At 47.0% G+C, this 19,060-nt stretch overlaps 1 protein-coding gene across 1 annotated transcript in view; it reads right to left on the reverse strand.

Moving 5' to 3' along the window:
* Window positions 1-7,149: 7,149 nt before the first annotated feature.
* Adamts17 (ADAM metallopeptidase with thrombospondin type 1 motif 17) overlaps window positions 7,150-19,060 on the reverse strand; it is a 344,255-nt gene continuing 332,344 nt past the window's right edge. Inside the window, 2 exon segments of the mRNA XM_015493124.2 lie at window positions 7,150-9,882; window positions 10,971-11,148. Coding sequence (XP_015348610.2) covers window positions 9,716-9,882; window positions 10,971-11,148 — 345 coding nt within the window. The 3' untranslated portion in view covers window positions 7,150-9,715.

The following is a 19,060-nucleotide window of genomic DNA, read 5'->3' on the forward strand; positions in this document are numbered from 1 at the left end:
CAGGATAGAAGCATGTGACTGGTACTATGTGTAGGAAAGACAGGGAGGGAGATGAGGGTGACAGGGGCAAGAGAACACAGGGCCTGAGAGGATCACAGGGCCCAGGAAGTCTTAGAGGGTTTGAAGCAAGAGAATGTCATTTATGTCTTTATGGTGTTTTCTGTTTTTATTATGATTTATGTTTTCAAATATTATCCTCTCTAGGGTGTGCAGAATGTATGGGAGGGAGTCAGGAAATACTATGGTCCTAATGCCTGTGTCCCCTTAAAATTCACATATTGACATTCAGTTCTCTGTGTAGTAGTACTGGGAGGTGGGGCATCTGGGAGAAAATTAGGTTATGAAGGTGGGGCCCTCAAAAGTGGACTTAGTGCCCTTTTAAATAAAGGAGGTCTAAAAAATGTTTATTTTGCTCTTCTACAGGGTGAAGATGAAGTTGGGCAGCATCTATGAAGTGGAGGCATCCTCATCTTGATCTCTGATTTTCCAGGCTCCAGAACTGTGAGCAATAAATTAATATTGCTTATAAATTATGAAGTACTTGGTTGGAGTGGCCCTCACTGGCTAAGACAGGAAGCTACATTGGGGTTGCAGTGAGAAGTCTGTGACTCAAGGCACAGTGGTGGTGGAAAGTTAGGGAGAAGTAAACTGATTACAGAAATTAGCTGGAGGCAGAACCAAAAGTATCCATGGCTGAGTTGGTCTGAGGACAGAAAAGGAAACTGAGAAAACAAGGGTGACTTAAAGCTTTTGATGTCATATATTATTAGCTGTTACAGTGGTATCATTTGTTGATTAAGGAAACCTCTGGGAGGAAAGGGAGGAACTTTGGAATGTAATTTTGAAAAAAATCTGTGTTTTGAGGCATGTAGTGGATGCTGTGATGTGCTACGCTCAGCCCCTTTCAGGAGTGAGGCACTTATTCCCCAGATGTCAGAAGTGGTCGCTTCCCAGTGGATCTGTCTCCAGGCACTGCCTGGAGTGGTATCTCAAGATTACACCTGTTCCCATGATATACAGAGGCTCACCCCTGGCCTCCATTTGGGGCAGCTCTAAAGGACCATTCTAGCCCCACAGTTCCCTGTGGTATGGGCTGAGCCAATGCTGTGACTGCATCCATGTTCCAGACTCCTCCATGCCCAGTCCTGTCCGACAGCTCCACTACAGCGTCCTCAAGGGCACCAGTCAGTGATCCCCCTGTGCACAAATCCTCTATTTTGGAGACTGGTTGCTGAGAACCAGACTAAGGTAGGTAGTTGTTGCCATGAATAGTCTTAGTAAGTAGACCCTAAAATAGGATTTAGGATCTATTACCTGCCACTTGGATGCAAGGACTCCAGCATAAGAGTGAGGCCCCTGGTACCTGTACAGGCAGTGGTGAAGCTTTCACTGATGGCACCATAGCTCATTTGAAAGATGCAGGGAAACAAATAATAAAGCAATGAAATACAACTGCCAATTTTAGGGATGCATTAGAGAACTTAATTGCTGCTAATTAACAATTAAAGATGAAGTGGAAAAACCAGGGAGCTTTCTTGGCATCATAAAAGACATCCTCTTAGAGCTGAAGGGCAGAAAAAGCTGAGGCCAGGCTTTAATGTAATGGTGACAGAAGCTAAAGGAAGGTTGACTTCTCAGCCCCAGTAGGTGGACGACTGCTAGTCAGGCCCCTGATTTGGAGAGAGTGTAACTCTGAGATTGGAATGGGAATATTGAGTTCAATGACCTAAAAAATGGGAAATCCCACATTTTCTGGAATCTTCCCATTCTGCAGAAGTGGTGCTTTCTCTTACATACTGATGCTATCACTGCTCCTTTGCTTAAAGGGCACACGGGTGCCTCTGCCTAGCAAGATAATATGAGCCCCTCAGAATTAGTCTCCTCCTACCTCCATCCATACCACTAGATGGACAAACCAAGTCACAGTGTAACACAGCTGAAGAAGGAAAGGAACTTGTTTCCAAAGGATCAGCAGGACCTGGCCAAAAACGTACCTGAAGATATCAGGAGAGTTTTATGGGACCAGATTTGAGGGCACCAGATCAACAACATGGAATATAAAGGTGGATGGGGCATGTCTGTGGTGGTGGGAGCACTCTCCATGGACTGAACCCTGGAAGGATGCTGGGAGACACACGGTTCACTGAGGAAAATGATAGACATGGGAAGGAAAGTAGAAGTTGTATGGTGAGTGGTGGGAAAAGGGATCAAAAGTCTCCGAGGATGGACCTGCTAGGATGGACTCCAGACTCTGTTCCCTGGATGGCCTTTGGAATAGATTTCCTGAAGGAATAAGATAGTCCTAGAGAGAGGGCACCAGTATTATGGAGAAGTCCAATCGTAGCTGTCTTCTGTAGGTCATGGCTGACTGTGGAAGAGGCTGTTACAGAACTGTGCTCCCTGTGAGCAATAGGGTTAATAGGAATACCAAGTAATAGAGACCAGAGAGTAGTTCTGAATAATCAGAAACAGGATGGTCTAATGATTAAAATGAGTGGCAAGGTCAGAATACCAGAAAGGAATGTCCTGATTTATATATAGCCTTGGAGATAGAACCATCTATTAGGGAAAGATAAATGGGCAACCAACAGGGTATGACAACTTAAGATAAAAGAGGATACGTGATCACAAGAGAAACCTTATCCTAAAAACAAGTCATGATACCATGTTCAATTTCCATTCCAAGCCAGCTTTAATGTTCAGAATCTGTGGATTGCAGGAGAGGCTGAGGATCAGGAAGAAGGTATGAAATGATACCCTCAGTCTACCTTTAAAGGGACTTTCCATCATTTACTTGGTGGCAGGTGTTGCACACAGGATCCAATCTGACATTGATACCCAGAACCCAGAATTACACAATGGTCCTCCTTTTGAAATGACTGAAGATGGAGTTCAGGTAATTGGGTCCTGGTCTATATTTGGTTCATAGTGGATCCATGAAGCTACCCAGTGATAATTTCCTCTGTCTCTGAATGTATAGTTAGAATGCATGAACTTGGTTCCTGGACTGTGGTGTAAAGCACTGTTGTAGCAGGGAAGGTCAAACGGAAGCCTGTGAAACTGACTCTCCATCCCCAGGTAAGAGAGTAACTTGATTGTGATATCGCAATCCAGCGAAAATGGCATATTTTAATGTCATACTTAAAAACTTAAAAATACAATCTATAATGTCCCTGTGACTTTCCCATGAAATTCATCAGTCTGGTCCTTAGAAAAGTCACTGATAATGGTGAACTACCACAAGCTAGATCACCATGGGATCGTTGCTAGAGTGTATGGGCCTGGTTCAGATGTAAGGACTAAGGCCATTGACCTTGGAATGTGTTCTTTTGCATCCCTTTCAGAATGGGAGAGCAGAGCGGTTCATGTTCACAAGAGACACAACACTATCCACTTACATCCTCCCCAGGGCTAATGTTAGCTCTCCCAGTCTGTTATGAAGTAGCATGAAATGGCCTGGACTGCAACACCCTCCACAGACTCCACAGGGATCCTGCATCTGTGGCCTCATGCAAGACACACCAGATGAGTGAGAAGTGGCAAGTAAATTGCAGGCTGTAGGGAGATACACGCACTGAAGAGAGTGGGAGATGAACCCTACAGAGAGCTTAAGATCCATTATTTGGGTGAAGTATTTTAGGAGTCCAGAGGTCTGGGGCATGTTACCACATCCTCTCTAAGAGGAGGGACACTTACTTATTTAATCTTGCTTCCCCTTCTGTTAAGAATGAAAGACAAGCCAAATTCTCTTTGGGTTTTCGGGGTGGTCCAAGGAGAATCATTCCTGGCAGTAGAACTGAATTTAAATGGAGCTGGCAAAAAGTGCCAGGCTGGACTTAAAGTGTTAGGGACAGTGAGTGCTATGTGTTTCCACTTTCCTTCCTCCTTAAATTGAGTGTGCCTATAGCAGCTATCAGATGCCCCTACTACCATTTTCTCTTGGGTGTCTTGATGGGAGGAAAAAGAAGTCTCTCTTTAGTTCATAGATCTGGAGAGAGAATGCAAAAGGACTGAACCTAGCAACTATACTGGCAGAGGCTCTTGCGTATCTGATTTAGATGACCCAATCCTGGCCCTCAATCCTCAACCAGACAAAGAAATAAGGATGAGACTTCAGAAGTGGAATGGGGGAGGGGGAGTGCATTCTGTTCCTGGGGTGTAATGATTAATTTAATGTGTCACCTTGCCTGGACAATAAGATGTCCAGATAACTGGTACATTATTATGTCTGGGTGCGTCTATGAGAGTGTTTTCAGAAGAGATTAACATCTGAATTAGCAGACTGAACAAAGAAGAGTGCCCTCACCAGTGTGGGCAGTAGTACCCAATCCACTGAGGACCTAACTAGGACAAAAGGGTGGATGGAGAAGGGTGAATTCTCTTTCTTCTAGAGTCGGGATATCCATCTTCTCCTGTCCTCAGATGCTCCTGGTTCTTTCTTCAGCTTGCTTGGTTCCCAGGCTTTCAGACTCGGAATGAATTATGCCAAGCAGTTTTCCAGGTTGCAGATGGCAGATTATGGGCCTGCATGATCATGCGTGCCAATTCCAGTAATAAATCTCTTTAGTACCTCTCTATATGTATATTCAACTGTCTGTTCCCCTGGAGAACTCTAACTTATATAGGATGACTGTGGGTGCATGAATCTTTAAAAAATGGCCACAAATCATTTCCCAACCTACCTGCTCTTCCAGAACCTTGCCACATCCCCACCGACAGGTGGGCTCTGTCCCTTTACCTTAACTTGTGGGTCTTTGAGGCTGCCTCACTGTTCGAGCAGGCAGGAGCAATGCTGTGTGAACTGTGAGCTGTCCTATGAAGTGATGCTACTCTCCTGAGCGTCCCTGTGCTTTCTCTAAGGTTGTTTGCCACTGAAGCCCCACCACCCTGCTGCAGGAGGCTCCTGGGAGAATCCTAGATGAGAATCTTCCAGCTGATATCAGCTGCCACATCTATGCGTATGTGAGCTTTCTGTCGAGTCCAGTCTCTACTTGTCCTTGGAACCACCCCAGGGATGAGCTGTCCTCACTGAGCCCTTGCCCAAATTACAGATTTGGGATAACTCTGAAGGGCCATCCCAGTTCTAGAGCTTCCTGTGGGATTGACCAAACATGTGAAGAGTCATGAATGAATTTCCAGGGTCAGGGTCAAAGACGCACATTTAGGAGAGACTTGAATGAACATGGTTTTAAAAGTCCTGGGTAAAATGGATGAGGTGATCTGGGGAGAAAGTCTAGAGAGAAAATGTGTAGGGCTCTTCTCCAGGTATTTGGTCACCTGGAGAGCTGGTGGGAAAAGGGAGCCAGGAAAGATGAAGATGAGAAAAGTCATGGGCCTGTGTCTTCTCCACAGAGGAGAAGACAAGCTGAAGGGGAGGGCTGCGGAGAGCCAGAGAGGAGGAGATTAATATGTCTGCAGTCTGATCCTGTGACGTCATTGGTGACCTGTCAAGAACAGTGTCACGTCAGTTCATATTCTGGGCAAATGCCAGAGGCCAGAGAGGCAATGACAGCAAGAAATGGGAGGCAGAAAGCAGAGCTCTTTGTGGGTTACGTGAAGGTACGAGGCTGCTCCCATTGTCAGTGAAGCAGGTAGATTTGTGCCCAGAAGTAGAAACACGAGGGCTCTTGCTGAGACCTTTTGCAGAGGGAGAGCGCCCCTGGAAACAATTCCAGCCCAGGCCTCATAGTCTGTGTCCAGAAAGTCAGTCAATAAACCCCCAAAGGAAATCCAGACCTTTCCTTTCTTGGAGGTTCTACTGTCTTCACTCATTCCCTATTGTGTGACTCTCTGGGCTTATCCCCAGCAGGGATTGGGGTCCTTGGCAGTTCTAGAGGTGCTGGGGCTCTAATTGAAACCCACTCAACATTTGCTGATGGGGAGCATGCGGATCTCATCTAACAACATAAGATACAGGTTTTCTAGTGCTGTGGTTGGAATGTGGTTTGTACCCTTGAACCCATGCATTAAATCCATTCCCCAAAGTCATATGTTAACATCATTACCAAGGTAGAACCTTAATCTGACTATGGTATTTAGAGATGGGGCCTTTAGGAAGTGATTAGGATTTGATAGGGTCACTGGATGGAGCCCCCATGATTGATTCCCCCATGAAGAAGAGACAGTGAGATAAGAGACACAGATTCACTCTGTATCTCTCATCATGTGAGGCCCTGTACCACCTCAGGACTCTGCCAGCAAAAGACCATTACCAAATGTGGCCCCTTGACCTTGGAACTTCAGAACCGTGAACCAAAATGAACCTTTTTTCTTTATAGAGTTACCTGCATTAAGTACTTCATTACAGTCATGAAAATGGATTAATATACCTGGCAACCAGGGGCTGTGGGGAGTTTGCTTAACAAATTATTTGGTGAAATTTCTGGGTGCTGCTTCAACTTTAGTAATGGATCGTCTCTAAGTTCTTGCTGGGAGAGCAGTTTCTCCTGATCCCATTAGGAGATGAAATAGCCCTCCTTCCATCCCAGCTGTGACATTAATGCTCCGTGTCTTGTCTAGATGGGTTCCAAATAGCTGCTGCTGTCTCAGTTGTGGGAGTGTGGTGCCTTTGCTCTGTCCCCAGTCCTGGGAGGTAGGCAGGGCCAGGATCAGCCTCATACCTGCTGGAGGAGGGGAGCCGGTAGGGCAGGCAGCAGAGATAGGGGGTGGCAGGAGATGGGCTAAGAGTTGGGGAACCCAGCCAGAGGGAGAAGGCCTGGGTTGTATCATGACCAGGGCCCACACTCTGTTGGAGGTTCCTACAGCAAGGGTCACTTACTCCCATGCTGAATGTGTCGCTTGGCCAGCAGTGTGGCTGATCCACTTCAGAAGCACAGATTCAGCACCGTTGCCAGACCTTCATATCCCCACCCAGGGTTTTGCAATCACACAGGACGAGGCCCAGGACTCAATGATTTGTTAGCACTTGCTCAGAAAGACACAGCCACCCACCAGACTTGCATTTACTAGAGACCTCTGACTCCAACCACACTTGAGGCCAGCAGGCTGAGGCTCCCTGCAGCCAAGTCCCAGGCAGGCCAGCTGACCAGTACAGCAGTAAAGGACACAGCCCCACCCCCTATGCTCCCCCTACCCCCAAGCCCTCAAGGACTGGCTTTCGTCTTTTACTTCACAGTCAGTGTAAAACTGTTACAGAAAAACATTTTATTACACGTGTTCAACTTGCTTCCAATGAAATGATTAATTTTTCATGTATAACGGCAACCAATGTTTGTCTTTTTTTTTCCCCCAAAACCAGCACCAAAAAATTAAAACAAACAATACCATGGGTACAGTACGTAATGTAAGTTAACTAATGGAAAATATATACATTTGACTTTGAAATGAAAAAAAAAAAAAAAAAGAGCAATGATATTATTGCCATTGAGGATCTTTTCCTCTGTTCTGATCACATCAAGCCATGGTCAACTGAGAGGGTTTCATTTTGCACCAAGAAGAATAGCACCGTGAGACCGTGAGACTCTAGTTAGTAACACATCTGTGCCACCACAAAGGTACAGTACTTGAGTGATAGTGCAGGGTATTGTTAACACAGAAACATCACTATGGTACTCAGAGCTTGTCTCCTACAAAGTGGAACAAGAATGTCATGATGGTGACATGGCTGATGCCATTAAACCGAAGGTGGGCTGGTGGATTTCAGAGTGACAGCACCAGCATAAGCTGCAAGGGCTCAGGAACACACTGACCCTGGGGAATTAGCGGAGTGTTTAATAATAACCAAATTGATCATTTCATTCTGAAGGTATGGGGCTTTTGCCAGGGGAGTCTTCAGCCTGACCCAGAGGCAGTTCAGAGGCACCAGGCAAAGTGAGTACCAGCACATGCTCAGTCTGCTTGGGTGGCCCCTGCGGATGAACAAGAAAGGTCACCGAGGCCGCCTCAGCTGGTTGCCCCTGTTCTGCTTCTTGATTCCAAAAGGCAAATGTCTTTTGGTGAATTAACAGTGCATTTTGGACTAGGGGAAGATAGTGCCACCTCAAGCTCCCCAGCATTTGAAGGTTTTGTGGAAATGGGCTCAGGGGAGTCTGCTGGTGGCCAGGCCTGAGTTGGGAAAGCACAGTGTTTTGCACAGGCCCTGGAGTGGTGGCTGACGGGTCACTTAATCCATCCTGACATTCTCTCATTTAAGCACCTAGGGAGTTTTCTCCACACTTTTCATTGATTCAAGTGGAACTGAATATACTTCCGGCCATCCCTACCACTTCTCTGCTAGGGGACAGTAAAAATCAAAAAACAAAAACAAAACAGCACCAATAAATCAAGCACTTGAAGATGATCTGTGGAAATTGACCCAAGTGAGATCCTCTGTCTGAACCCAGGGAGGAGAAGGGACTTTCTCAAGGTAAGTTTCAACATAAGCACCTATGAGACATAGCCACCAAGTTGGTGAGCACAACAGGCCGCCTGGGACAGCCAGGGTCCTACCATAAGGTGTGCTCTCAAAGAGGCCATTCTGGGTGACAAAACAGCTCTGTGGCAAAGGGTGAGGGGACTATGAAGAAGGCCTTCTGCAAGGTGATGATGGTTCCATGAGGCCTGGTGCCCATCCCAGCTGGGCAGTGTGCATCCACCGGTCATGGCACACCAAGCTCGAGAAACCCGCCCCAAGGAAGCAGTTAGGCCTTACTCTGCAGATCCCAGGCCTGAACTGCATCCTCAGAGGTCTTGAGTATAATCTTTACTTCAGATACAAGGCCAAGGTCCAATGCAAGGCTAGTGGGCTGTTGGGTGGTGCTGCAGCAGCTAAAGGTGCAAAGCTCTGCAAAGGGCCTGCTGGAGTGGACGCCCGGAGGAGTGGGAAGTCCACACGACAAGCTGTGCTGAGCCCACCTGTATGCTAGGAAGTAGAATCCATTGCCCCGACTGGTATGTGTCCTGTTTCACGACACCTTGCAGAAAGGCACTTCTGTCGCCCTACGTGGTGAACAGCAGAGCTTGGAAAAGTAGATGCTTCCCCAGACCCAGCCCTTCAGAATGTCCTCCCCACTTGGGCAGTGTGCTACGTACGCTGGCCTCCTTGTTGGTCTATGCAGAGTTAAACTCTCAGGAATAAAACTTCCAAGGCAAGGCCCAGGGTTTTGAGAATAGGTTCTCAGAGATGGGCAGGGAGGCCAAGTTCCATCCTTGTGTTATCTGGAAGGTTGATTAAGAAATGTGGGCTCCAGATCAGCCAGTAGAGGTTTGTCTGCGTCTGTCCTTCCATACAGCGTGTTGTTGGCTTTCAGAATAAAGCCTCTTCTAAGTATGGTGTATCATTTTCAGAATGTACCCCTCCCCAACCCCCACAGTACAACAGGCATTGGGTATTCAGTGTCAAAAGAGAGCCAGGACAGAAGCAATGAATGGTGTCTCTCTCTCGGCAACTGTCTGCCAGAGGTGTTCCCTTTTGAAGTACACGGAACCTTAGAAATAATAATTATGTGACTCATGCCCATTGTTTTTCCTTACTGTAGAAAGCCATCCAGTGGCTGTTAATAATATATTAAACAAAAGCACTAATGGCAATGTCAAGTCCACTCTTAAGTTCTATGCAACTGAATTTTTGGGGTGGCCTTGTTGGGGGAGCCAAGGTGTGCTTCAGGGAGTCCTGGCCATGGGGCTGGTTTGCTTTTGGGAAGGTGGGCATTTCACTCATTCAAATGCCAGGCTTCGGACCTCGAGTGTGAGTGCTGAGCAACTGCTGAGCCGTGTGTCATGAGCTTGGCGGAGAAGGCGGCTGGCGCATCTTGTTCGCGTAGAAATCTCTACATGTCTGGCAGCAGCGCTGGTACCACCGCATGTCCTGGCAGAGGTTCTTTTCTCGGATGACCCGGCAATACACCGTCCACTGGTCCCGTGTGCATTTGTATGTCAGAGCAGCTAAGGTGACAATGGGAAGAGAGGGCACTTAGAGGAAATCGAGATGGTCCATGCTCTGACAGTGTCGGGCTCCCTTACCCTTGTGCACCCACTGGCCTCTAGAGACTCGTGAAACTAAGCCCTTGCCAGGGGCACTGTAGATGCCATTTTCTGCTACAAAGGACACATTCGTATGTCCAACACAACTACTTGGCTGAGTGTGGTAATCTGGCTGCCTGTTTAAGGGAGAGACCAGAGGACACTCTGCTCCTGAGCATGGTAGCACTCACTGTTATTTTGTGGCACAGCATACCATTACTGTTGACATTTTGAAGACAAGGGGACATGGAGCAGTGGACTTTGAAGGACCCACAAATACAAGAGGTCAGAGTACAAACAAATGACCCAAATTTCCCTCAGGGTAGTATGGAGAGAGAGCCCTGCTCAGAGGAGGTCCTTGGAGGATACCAATCAGGCTTAGGCTGGCAAAAGCCACGAGTCACTTTTGTGATCTCAAAGTCCCTCCCTGCCCAAACCCAAATGGAGCTGTTCAGAAAGCCCCTTCTTTTGGGTGGAGTTTTCATGTTGGAAATATATTTGGCAAGGATATATTTCCCAGGAATTTTTATCCAGAAAAGCAGAAACTGTTGAGTCATCAGATCAATATCAAATGTTCTTCCTCTTATCCCACCACCAGCTTGGGACAGATAGAGGACCAGGTTCTGGGCCCCAAACTTTTTACACAAAACCTGTTTGTTCTCCACTGTGTCTCTGCATCTTTGGCTTCACTCGGGAGCATCCCCCATGGACATCATGAGGGCCTCCTGAATCTTTCATTTCCAGGACAAAGCACCTCCTTCAGCCCTGTGACGCCTAGGAATCCCGATACCTTTAAGGACTATGTTTGAGACTGCAGTTAGCAAATGTCTCTTGACAATGAAATTCTCTGAATCCTCCTACATTCTATAGAACAAACAACTGCTGGCCTCTTCAGGACTCAAAGCCTGTCCAAGGAGGCAGCTTTCTGGCATATAGAACTCTACCACCAGCAGCGAGTCACTGTCCACAGGACACAGTGCCTCCTGGAAATCTGGACCAGAAGTACTCACCAAGACGAGGGGAGGTGATGGTGTTCACGTTGATCTTGTCATTGCAGACCTCCTGGTGGCACTGTCTGTAGGCTGCCGGCTTCGAGAGAGTGGGGCACTCACTGCCATGGCGCCCGGTGACCTTGTGCATGCACTGTACCACGCGGGACTGCAGCCCCTTCCCGCAGGTGGATGAGCACTGCCAGAGACAGGGACAGCCTGAGGTGGGGGCTAGGACAATGACCCCAGAATGTACTGCCCCTGGTCCTGCAAGTCATCCCCAGGTGCTTGCAACATTTGCAAGGTACTAGTGGCCTGAAAGAAGACCATTTCAAGATATGGACAGCATGTTGGTGTCCCCCCTGCCCAAATGATATGTTGCATCCTTAACCCCCAGGGGGGTGGTATTAGGAGGCAGGAACTTTGGGAGGGTTAGGGTTAGATGAGGTCATGAGGGTGGGACTCTCAGGATGGGATTAGTAGCCTTATGAGAAGAGAAAGAGGCAAGACTGTTCTCTTCATATAAGATGGCCGTCTGCAAACCAGGAGGAGAGCCCCCACCACACACTGGATCTGCATCTATTGGTACATCGATTTCTGGATTTCCAGACTCCAGAACTGTGTAAGACAAATGTCTTTGGTTTAAGCTGCCTTGTCTTTGGTATTTTGTGATAGCAGCCCCAGTTAAGATGATTGCCAAAATATTAATTCATACTGGTTGCGTTTCATCTTCTACTTGTTCTAAGCAGAGCTCTGGGCTTCAAAATTCTTAAGACAGTGGGCAGGTGGCCCAGTAGCCCCCAGAAGGGACTGGACCTGATTACCACAGGTCTCCCCAGAACTTCTGCTGCCCATGCCTCTGGGACCTTTGCTCAATCATGACTGCAGTTAGATTTCCCACAAGCCTGGGGGGCTGCAGCTTAGCATTAAGTTTAAATGAAATGCAAACTGTATATCAGTCATGGACTAATATTTGAGGCTGTTGATTTTGGCACCAAATCCCCAGTTGCTGGCATTTACAGCATTAGAAACCCTGGCACAAAGAGGCAGAGGTTGCTACAGCCAGGACAGTATGGCTGAGCAGAGCATCCCAAATTCCTGAGGCACCCTCTGCTGTGGTTCTATCCTCTGTCCATTCCTCGACAAGTTGTCTCAGGTTATGTGACACATGACTACTCTTCAGTCAAGCATGGACTGCATATTCGACAGTGATCCCATAAGAGTCTACTGGAGCTGAAAAATTCCCATTACCTAGAAATGTTGCAGATGTCCTAATGTCATAGCTCAACATATTAGTTACGTGTTTGTGGTGATGCCAACGTAAACGGCCTTCTGCGCTGTCATGCACATAAAAAGTATAGCACACAAAATTATGTGCAGAACATAATACTTGATAATAAACGACCATGCTACTGGCTTATATATTTACTATGCTTTTTATGGTCAGTGTACTCCTCTACTTATAAAAATAATTTACTGTAAAAGTTTGCTGTGCTACGCCAGCAGCAGCCTCACATGTCTTGTGTTTAATAGTGTGTCTCTTGATTACACGAGAGGCCACATGGAGATTGGCCCATGCCGTCTAGGTTTATGCAAGTGCACTCCTACATACCCAGAGACGAATTCACCTAATGACACACTTCTGAGTACCCGGCCCCGTTGTAAGTGGCGCATGACTGTGTTACCCAGGGAGGAAACTGCCAGGCATTCTGTCCTGCCTGGATTCTGCCCCCTGAGCCCTTGCTAACTCTTGCAGGAGCCCTTAAAACTGTCTGCTACATTGGTCTCTTCCCAAGCAGAGAGCCATATCCATGTGTGGCAACTTCTCCATCTGGAGTCCCTGGTGTCCACACAACCCCTGGGCTTCATGGGACTCGGAGTGCTCTGCAAAACTTTTAATACACCCAAGGCTGCTGTGCACAGCTGCAGTTAATAATGGCATCTCGGGGTGCAGAGAAGGGAGCAGGCCTATCCCTGGAATGCTGCACATGGTGAGGAAGCCAGGTGCCTTCCAGATTCTGTGCTTTCCTATGTCCTCCCCAGGGCCTGACCATGGCCTTCCTGTGGGCTTTGAGGAGTCAGGCTCAGCAGAAGACCTTGGTGTTAACAAGGGGCTCCAGTGGGTACCATCTACTCCCTTTCCAAGGGGCTTCTGTGAGCCGGGTGAATCCTGCTGTTTCCTTGTCTGACAAGCAGGGTCATGTTTACCATGAAGGGCACTGATCTTCAAATCAAAGGAGACGCAGGAAAACCACAAGCAGTTCCCATTCCTGTCTCCTTCACCACCCTCCTGCCCTAGTGTTCAAAATAGCACAGGCTCTCTCTCCACCACACAAGGCCAGCCTCAGGGCCTCTGCCTCATTCCTGGTTCCATTTCCTCATCAGAGGACACTGGGCTCAAGCCCCTGAAAAGTCATCCGGCATTACAAATGCAGCTTTATGGTCTTGGGAGTCAGCAGGGGTTTCTACCATTAGGATCACCTTGAACTTGGGACAGGTGCTAGAACAATGTCATTTCACCTGGAGAAGCTAGGGTCTGCAGTCTGGAGTTAGTTGGTGAGCTTTAAAAAAATCTTGTTGGGCTGGAGCTGTAGCTCAGTGGTAGAGCGCTTGCCTCGCAAGTGTGAGGCACTGGGGTCAATCCTCAGCACCACATAGAAATAGAGATATTAAAAATAATCTTGATGTCCCAGACTGATAAAATCAAACTGTTTAGGGGTATCATTGTTTTTGACAGTTCTCCAGGTGGTTGCAATGAGCAGCTGGAACTGTGAGGCCCTGATTTAACCTGAGCTTCTGCCCCATGAAGAATGCAAAGAGCTCTGTCATCCTGTGTGAAGTAGTTGTATATTTATATACAGATACGTATAATTAAGCCAGAATGACATCCAGCTGCAGCTTGATTGCTGAGTTTATATGTAGGTGACAGCTGTGCTTGGATATAAGGGGTGAAGGCTTTCAGTCAAAATTATTCTTAGAAGAGTAAGTTGCTTACTGTTAGAACAAAATCTCTTACAGTTCAGAGGCAGGGGTGAGGAGTGCTTTCAATGATTTTGTAGTCAAGGTACTGTTTGGGAAAATGCCACTCACCTGAATGACCTCAGTCAGGGCTCATTATGGATCTAATGGAGATAACACAGGAGTTAAAAAATAAAGAGGAGGCAAAAAATTATTCTTGAAGACAGGACTTCATGATCACAAATTAGGATGGTGTGAAAATGTTTACAGATCACTTATAAAAATAAGTGGTTATGTCTAGGGTCTGAGTTCTCTCAGTGAGTGACGGAAAAGTGCAAAGGTTCTAATGCACAGCAGAGTCACACCAAAACCGAGCAAAGTCACACAATGAAGCATAAACTAATACCACAACCGGTGCAGGAATGTCCAGTGATAGCAGGACATACAGATTCAAAAGGGCAGCATCTCTAACTGAAATCAGGCAGCGATGACTCTCTGCTCTAGCCAAACGCACAGATAACTCAGAAAAGGGAGCTACATGACACACTGCAAATACTAGGCTGGCACCGCATACAACTGCTCATTTAACTGATCCACCCAAAGCGGCAATTTTATAAGGTTCAGTTTCATAATGTGCAAAAAAAAATATAGTATTTTTAAATGCAAATGTCATAGATTCCAATACAGAGTAAATCTAAAGTTTCTAATATAACTTTAATTATGAATGTATAACCACATTAATAGTTTACATATTTGAGGTAGGCATTTGACTAGTCCACCTACACCATGAAAGACGTTGACATCTAAATTGGTCATACAATTATGAAAAAACTCTGCTTTCTGGGAAAACAGGATGATCATATAACTATGAATTTTTTTTTCCAAAAACATGGACCAAGCCTGTTTTTTGGGGAAAAAAAAAAAGGCTATGTGTACTGATCCACAGGTGACATGTTCTTTTTCAGATCTTGGACTACTGGTCATAGCACCACCTTCTGCAAGATACACACCAGGAGGAAAAACTAGGTATTCTTCCCATTACTTTTTGGAGAGGGGAGCACTGAGGCAGGACAAGTAGCTATTGGGTTCCTGGGGAGGAAATTCTGCACAGACTGAGTTGTCCCCCGACCTCGTTATATCCATCTTGCTCCCTTGTATTTCCCAATCAGGAGGGGCCCAGGCCCTTCTGGCTGGGGATCAGCATGCCTGAGCCACTTGTGTTGCAGGACTCGGCACCGCATGAGTTCCCGAAAGAATTTCCTTTTCTTCTGCAGGTGTTATTAATATGCATGTGAAAATGAGGGCAAGGGCTCCACCCTGTGGGCCTATTAAAACCAAGTGCAAAATTAACAAGGTCTCTGTCTGGAAGTGATCAATAACCATGGTAAAACTCAGGTGTCTGGGGTGACCTTGAAGAAAAATATTCCCTCTGAGTTAGTTTTGTTCACCTGCTCTGGGGCCAAGAGAAAGGGCTAGCACTCATGATATCCCAGCACGTATGGGCCTGTGTTCTGGCTTCCTACAGCCTCCCATGTGAGACCTGGATCAGTATAGAACATTCCACAACAACTCTCAGAGGCTGACTGGCCACTGAGCATGGTAGGGGCCAGTGTTGTACCCAAGTCAGAGTTAGTGGCTAGAGAAGAATAGGACCCAGCTGCCTCATTCACAGACTTCCATCTTCCTGCATGAATTGTGAGCTGGATGGGGCTTCAGTGAGAGGCCAAGAATCAAAACACGGGTTCATTGACTGCCCAGCTCCTTATTCATTATCTGTCCTTGCATGGGTCACTAGCATTCAATTTTCTAGTCTATAGAAAGAACCTCCATGAGCTCATAGAAGGTCGTCTCCAACATCCTTCAACCTGGAGGAGTGTTTTTTCCTCACTACTCTCTAGCGCCCCCATGAGGCAAGACTAGGCCAGGGTGTGAGGGCAGTGTCCCTGCTGTTGTTGGTCCTGCAGACCCTGCCCCTGGTAAGGATTTTACTTATCTGGATTAGCTTTTGCGGAATTCTAGCTGGAGTCCTAGGGGGTGCTGTTCCCACAGCTTTGTTTTCCACGGCTTTGGTTCATATGGAAAAACTTAGAACATAGGGGAATTTATCTACCTGAGAGCTGCACCTGAGCCAGCCTCAAAAAGGATACTCCATGTTTTAGGTGAGAAGACAGATTACAAAGTGCCACATATAGAAACCATTCCATTGTTGTTCAATATAGATGTGTGTGTGCCCATTTAAAAGTCTGGAAAACAAACCATTAAGAAATTTCTAAAAATTTTAAAGTCCTATAAGGTTTTCTTTCCATGTAGTCTTTAGTAAGGATTACCTATGTAAATAAAAATGGAGAAATGTGCCAACAACCCTTTGGTGTAAGTGGCCAGTGGCCCATCCTCTGTGCCTGCTGCCTTTTCATTTGAGTTACGGTGGTACTAAGCCTATCCCTGTCCTAAAATCTACATATGACACATCCTTCTTGACCAGCTTTGCTGAGGGGTGCAGAGTACTGGGCAGAGGCAGGAGACAGACTTGTTGGCGTGCTGCAGACTACTCACTAAGCCTTATGACCTCAGGCAAAGTATTTAACTTTTCTGAGCCTCTGTCTTTGAAGCCGGGAGGATAATAAACTTTCAAAACTGTTTCCATACACAGAGGCAGCGTGGACTGGATGCCTAGCAGGGTCTGGATAGTGTGGGCCTCAATCGCCAGTGCACACTCAAGAGTAAAGAGAGCTGGCTAGGGAGGCCCCAGAGCCCGAGAAGCACATTGAGCCACCTGGTGTCTTACATAGCTTTCCTGGACACCCTGAGGTCACTGGACTCTCTGCAGGCAGTTGTGGCCTGGCTCCCAGGGTGATCAGGAAGTTGGACCTGCAGGAGCACAATTAGAAGCTGCTCTGGCCCTGCAGACAAATGTGACTTCAGACACGTCTGAAGGGGCGCCCTCCAGGAACCTGGGCTCATTCACATTAAGGATAAAACAGGCACACACTGTGAATTCTGTCTCTGTTGGCCTCCCCTGTGGTCCCAGCTTTAATTAAACAGTGAGGAGACTGCAGTATCTCCTGATAGCATCAAATTTTGCCCCAAGCCTCGCCATGAAGCCATTTTTCAAGCTTTTACAATCTAAGCAAACAGATCTATAAAAAAACATATCTGATCTTGTTTGAAGCACTCTCTCACAGAGGGGTGCTTTTTTCAAGTGGCTCATTCCATCAACACTTAATGCAACTCCACAAGACTCAGTTAACTGACAGAAATAGCAGCAGCCATAAATTCACCACAAAGACTTCCTGCCAGACAACCTGAAGTAAGCATAGCCCTCCTCCTGTCCCTTCCAAAGCACAAACCTATAGTGACACATCACATATCCTGACTGGTGACCCAGCAGCCCCTGCACCCATCTGCTGGCCGGCCCTGGGCCAGGAGAAAGAGTCAACGACATGTAAGATGGAGTGCAATAGCAAAAGGAAAATTTTGGATGCACAAAATAATAGGTTCATGGCAACAAAGGAGAGAGGGAGTTTCAATTGGGACTTATACATATGCTTTTCATGCAAATTATGAAGTGACTGTTGGAAAGGCGATATTCCCCAAGGTAGACGAGTTTCCTGTAAAAAGGAGGAAAAGACCTTCTGTTTCACATGACAGGGAGACAACGTGCAAGCATTACCGGCTTGGCTTTTTTAGAATAACAATAGTTATAACAATGACAATAAAAGTAGTCAAAGCAACAGAGCCTACCTTCTGCATGTCCACCATGTACCTACCAGGCACTAGGTTTATGTATATTCTAGTTCTCACATTAGCAGCCACCACGGCCAAAGGAGTGCTCAGAACAGAGTAGGTGCTCAATAAATGCATCTGCAGGGGTTGTGACCTGCCTTTCATGGAGGCAGACTATGAGGCTCAGCTGTTCACGTAACTCTTCCCTAGCTATACGGCAGTGGCCTCCCACCCTTGCCTGCACCTCCCCCTAGCAGGGAGGAACCAGCTCTTGATCACCTCACAGAGGTTCTCCCACAACAGCAGGGCTCCCTTCTTCTCCCTTCTCCCAGGTAAAATCACAACTGAAAATAACAGCAGATCCCAATGGGATTTTCTGAGGATTAGCTAAAAGAGGCTATAAAGATCTTGGGAGGAAGAAAATGCTTCTGGAGGAGGGGCCCAGCCTGAGCTGCCCTGCGTGGGGGCAGGGTGAGCAGGGGCTGAGTCTGGGTAGAAGGAGACAGGAAGAAACCTTCAGTGCAGACAAAACCACCCTGTGGCCGCCCTGATTCTCAGGGGCCAGGCTGCCTAGGGCAGGTTTTGGATAGCAAAGAATGACACAGAATCCTGACAGTCCATTTTCTGTTTATACCTGAAAGGCGCTTGGCTGGTGAAATGTCAAGAGTTCTTCAAAGGCATTTTTTGGACAGTTTTCCCCGCAAGACTTGGCATGAGCAACGAAAACCTGGGAAGCTGTTGAAACCTGAAATAGCAGGTCTCAACAATAACGAAAATCCCCACGCTCTTTGTGCTAGCTCTGAGATGGAAAACGCTTTCTTACACACACACACACACACAAGCTCTTCCCCTTTAACTCTTGCTTCCTTTCTTGCAGTCTTGACTTCAGGAGTCCCTGCTGCCCCACTATCTTCCTTTGAATTCACAGCCTGCTGCACTTCAGATTCTGGTTGGGGCTTCATAGCTAAGGAGCTAGAAGGCAGAGGTGACTTCTGATGACCTGCAGGAATGGGGGAGTCCCTGGGGCTCCTAGAGTTGGGGGAACAGAGGAGACTGCAGGGGCAGCTCTCATTCTCTCCTTAAGCTGGAGCTGTTCCCAGCTGGTCACTGAGCTTCCCTTTCACCAATCTCCTCAGTGAAAGAGGCTTAGGGACCTAGGAAATGCCTCAGAAACATGTCTGCCCCAGTCCACACTGTCATCCCAGGAGGGCACAGGCTGGGGCAAACATTGTCTTATGGGGCCTGAATGACACTTAAGGAACGATTTGTCTAAGACAAATGTTTTACAGATCCATGTAAGAAATGACATTTTAATGAGTGACCACGGACCTGTGACCATACCCAATGGTGATGAGATGAAGATAAAAATTAGCACTGGCTGGCATCTGTGGAAGTCGTTCATTCCTTATGAAGTATCCCTAAACGCACGT

This window comes from Marmota marmota, unplaced genomic scaffold (assembly GCF_001458135.2).
Source record: "Marmota marmota marmota unplaced genomic scaffold, marMar, whole genome shotgun sequence".
Lineage (NCBI taxonomy): Eukaryota > Metazoa > Chordata > Mammalia > Rodentia > Sciuridae > Marmota > Marmota marmota.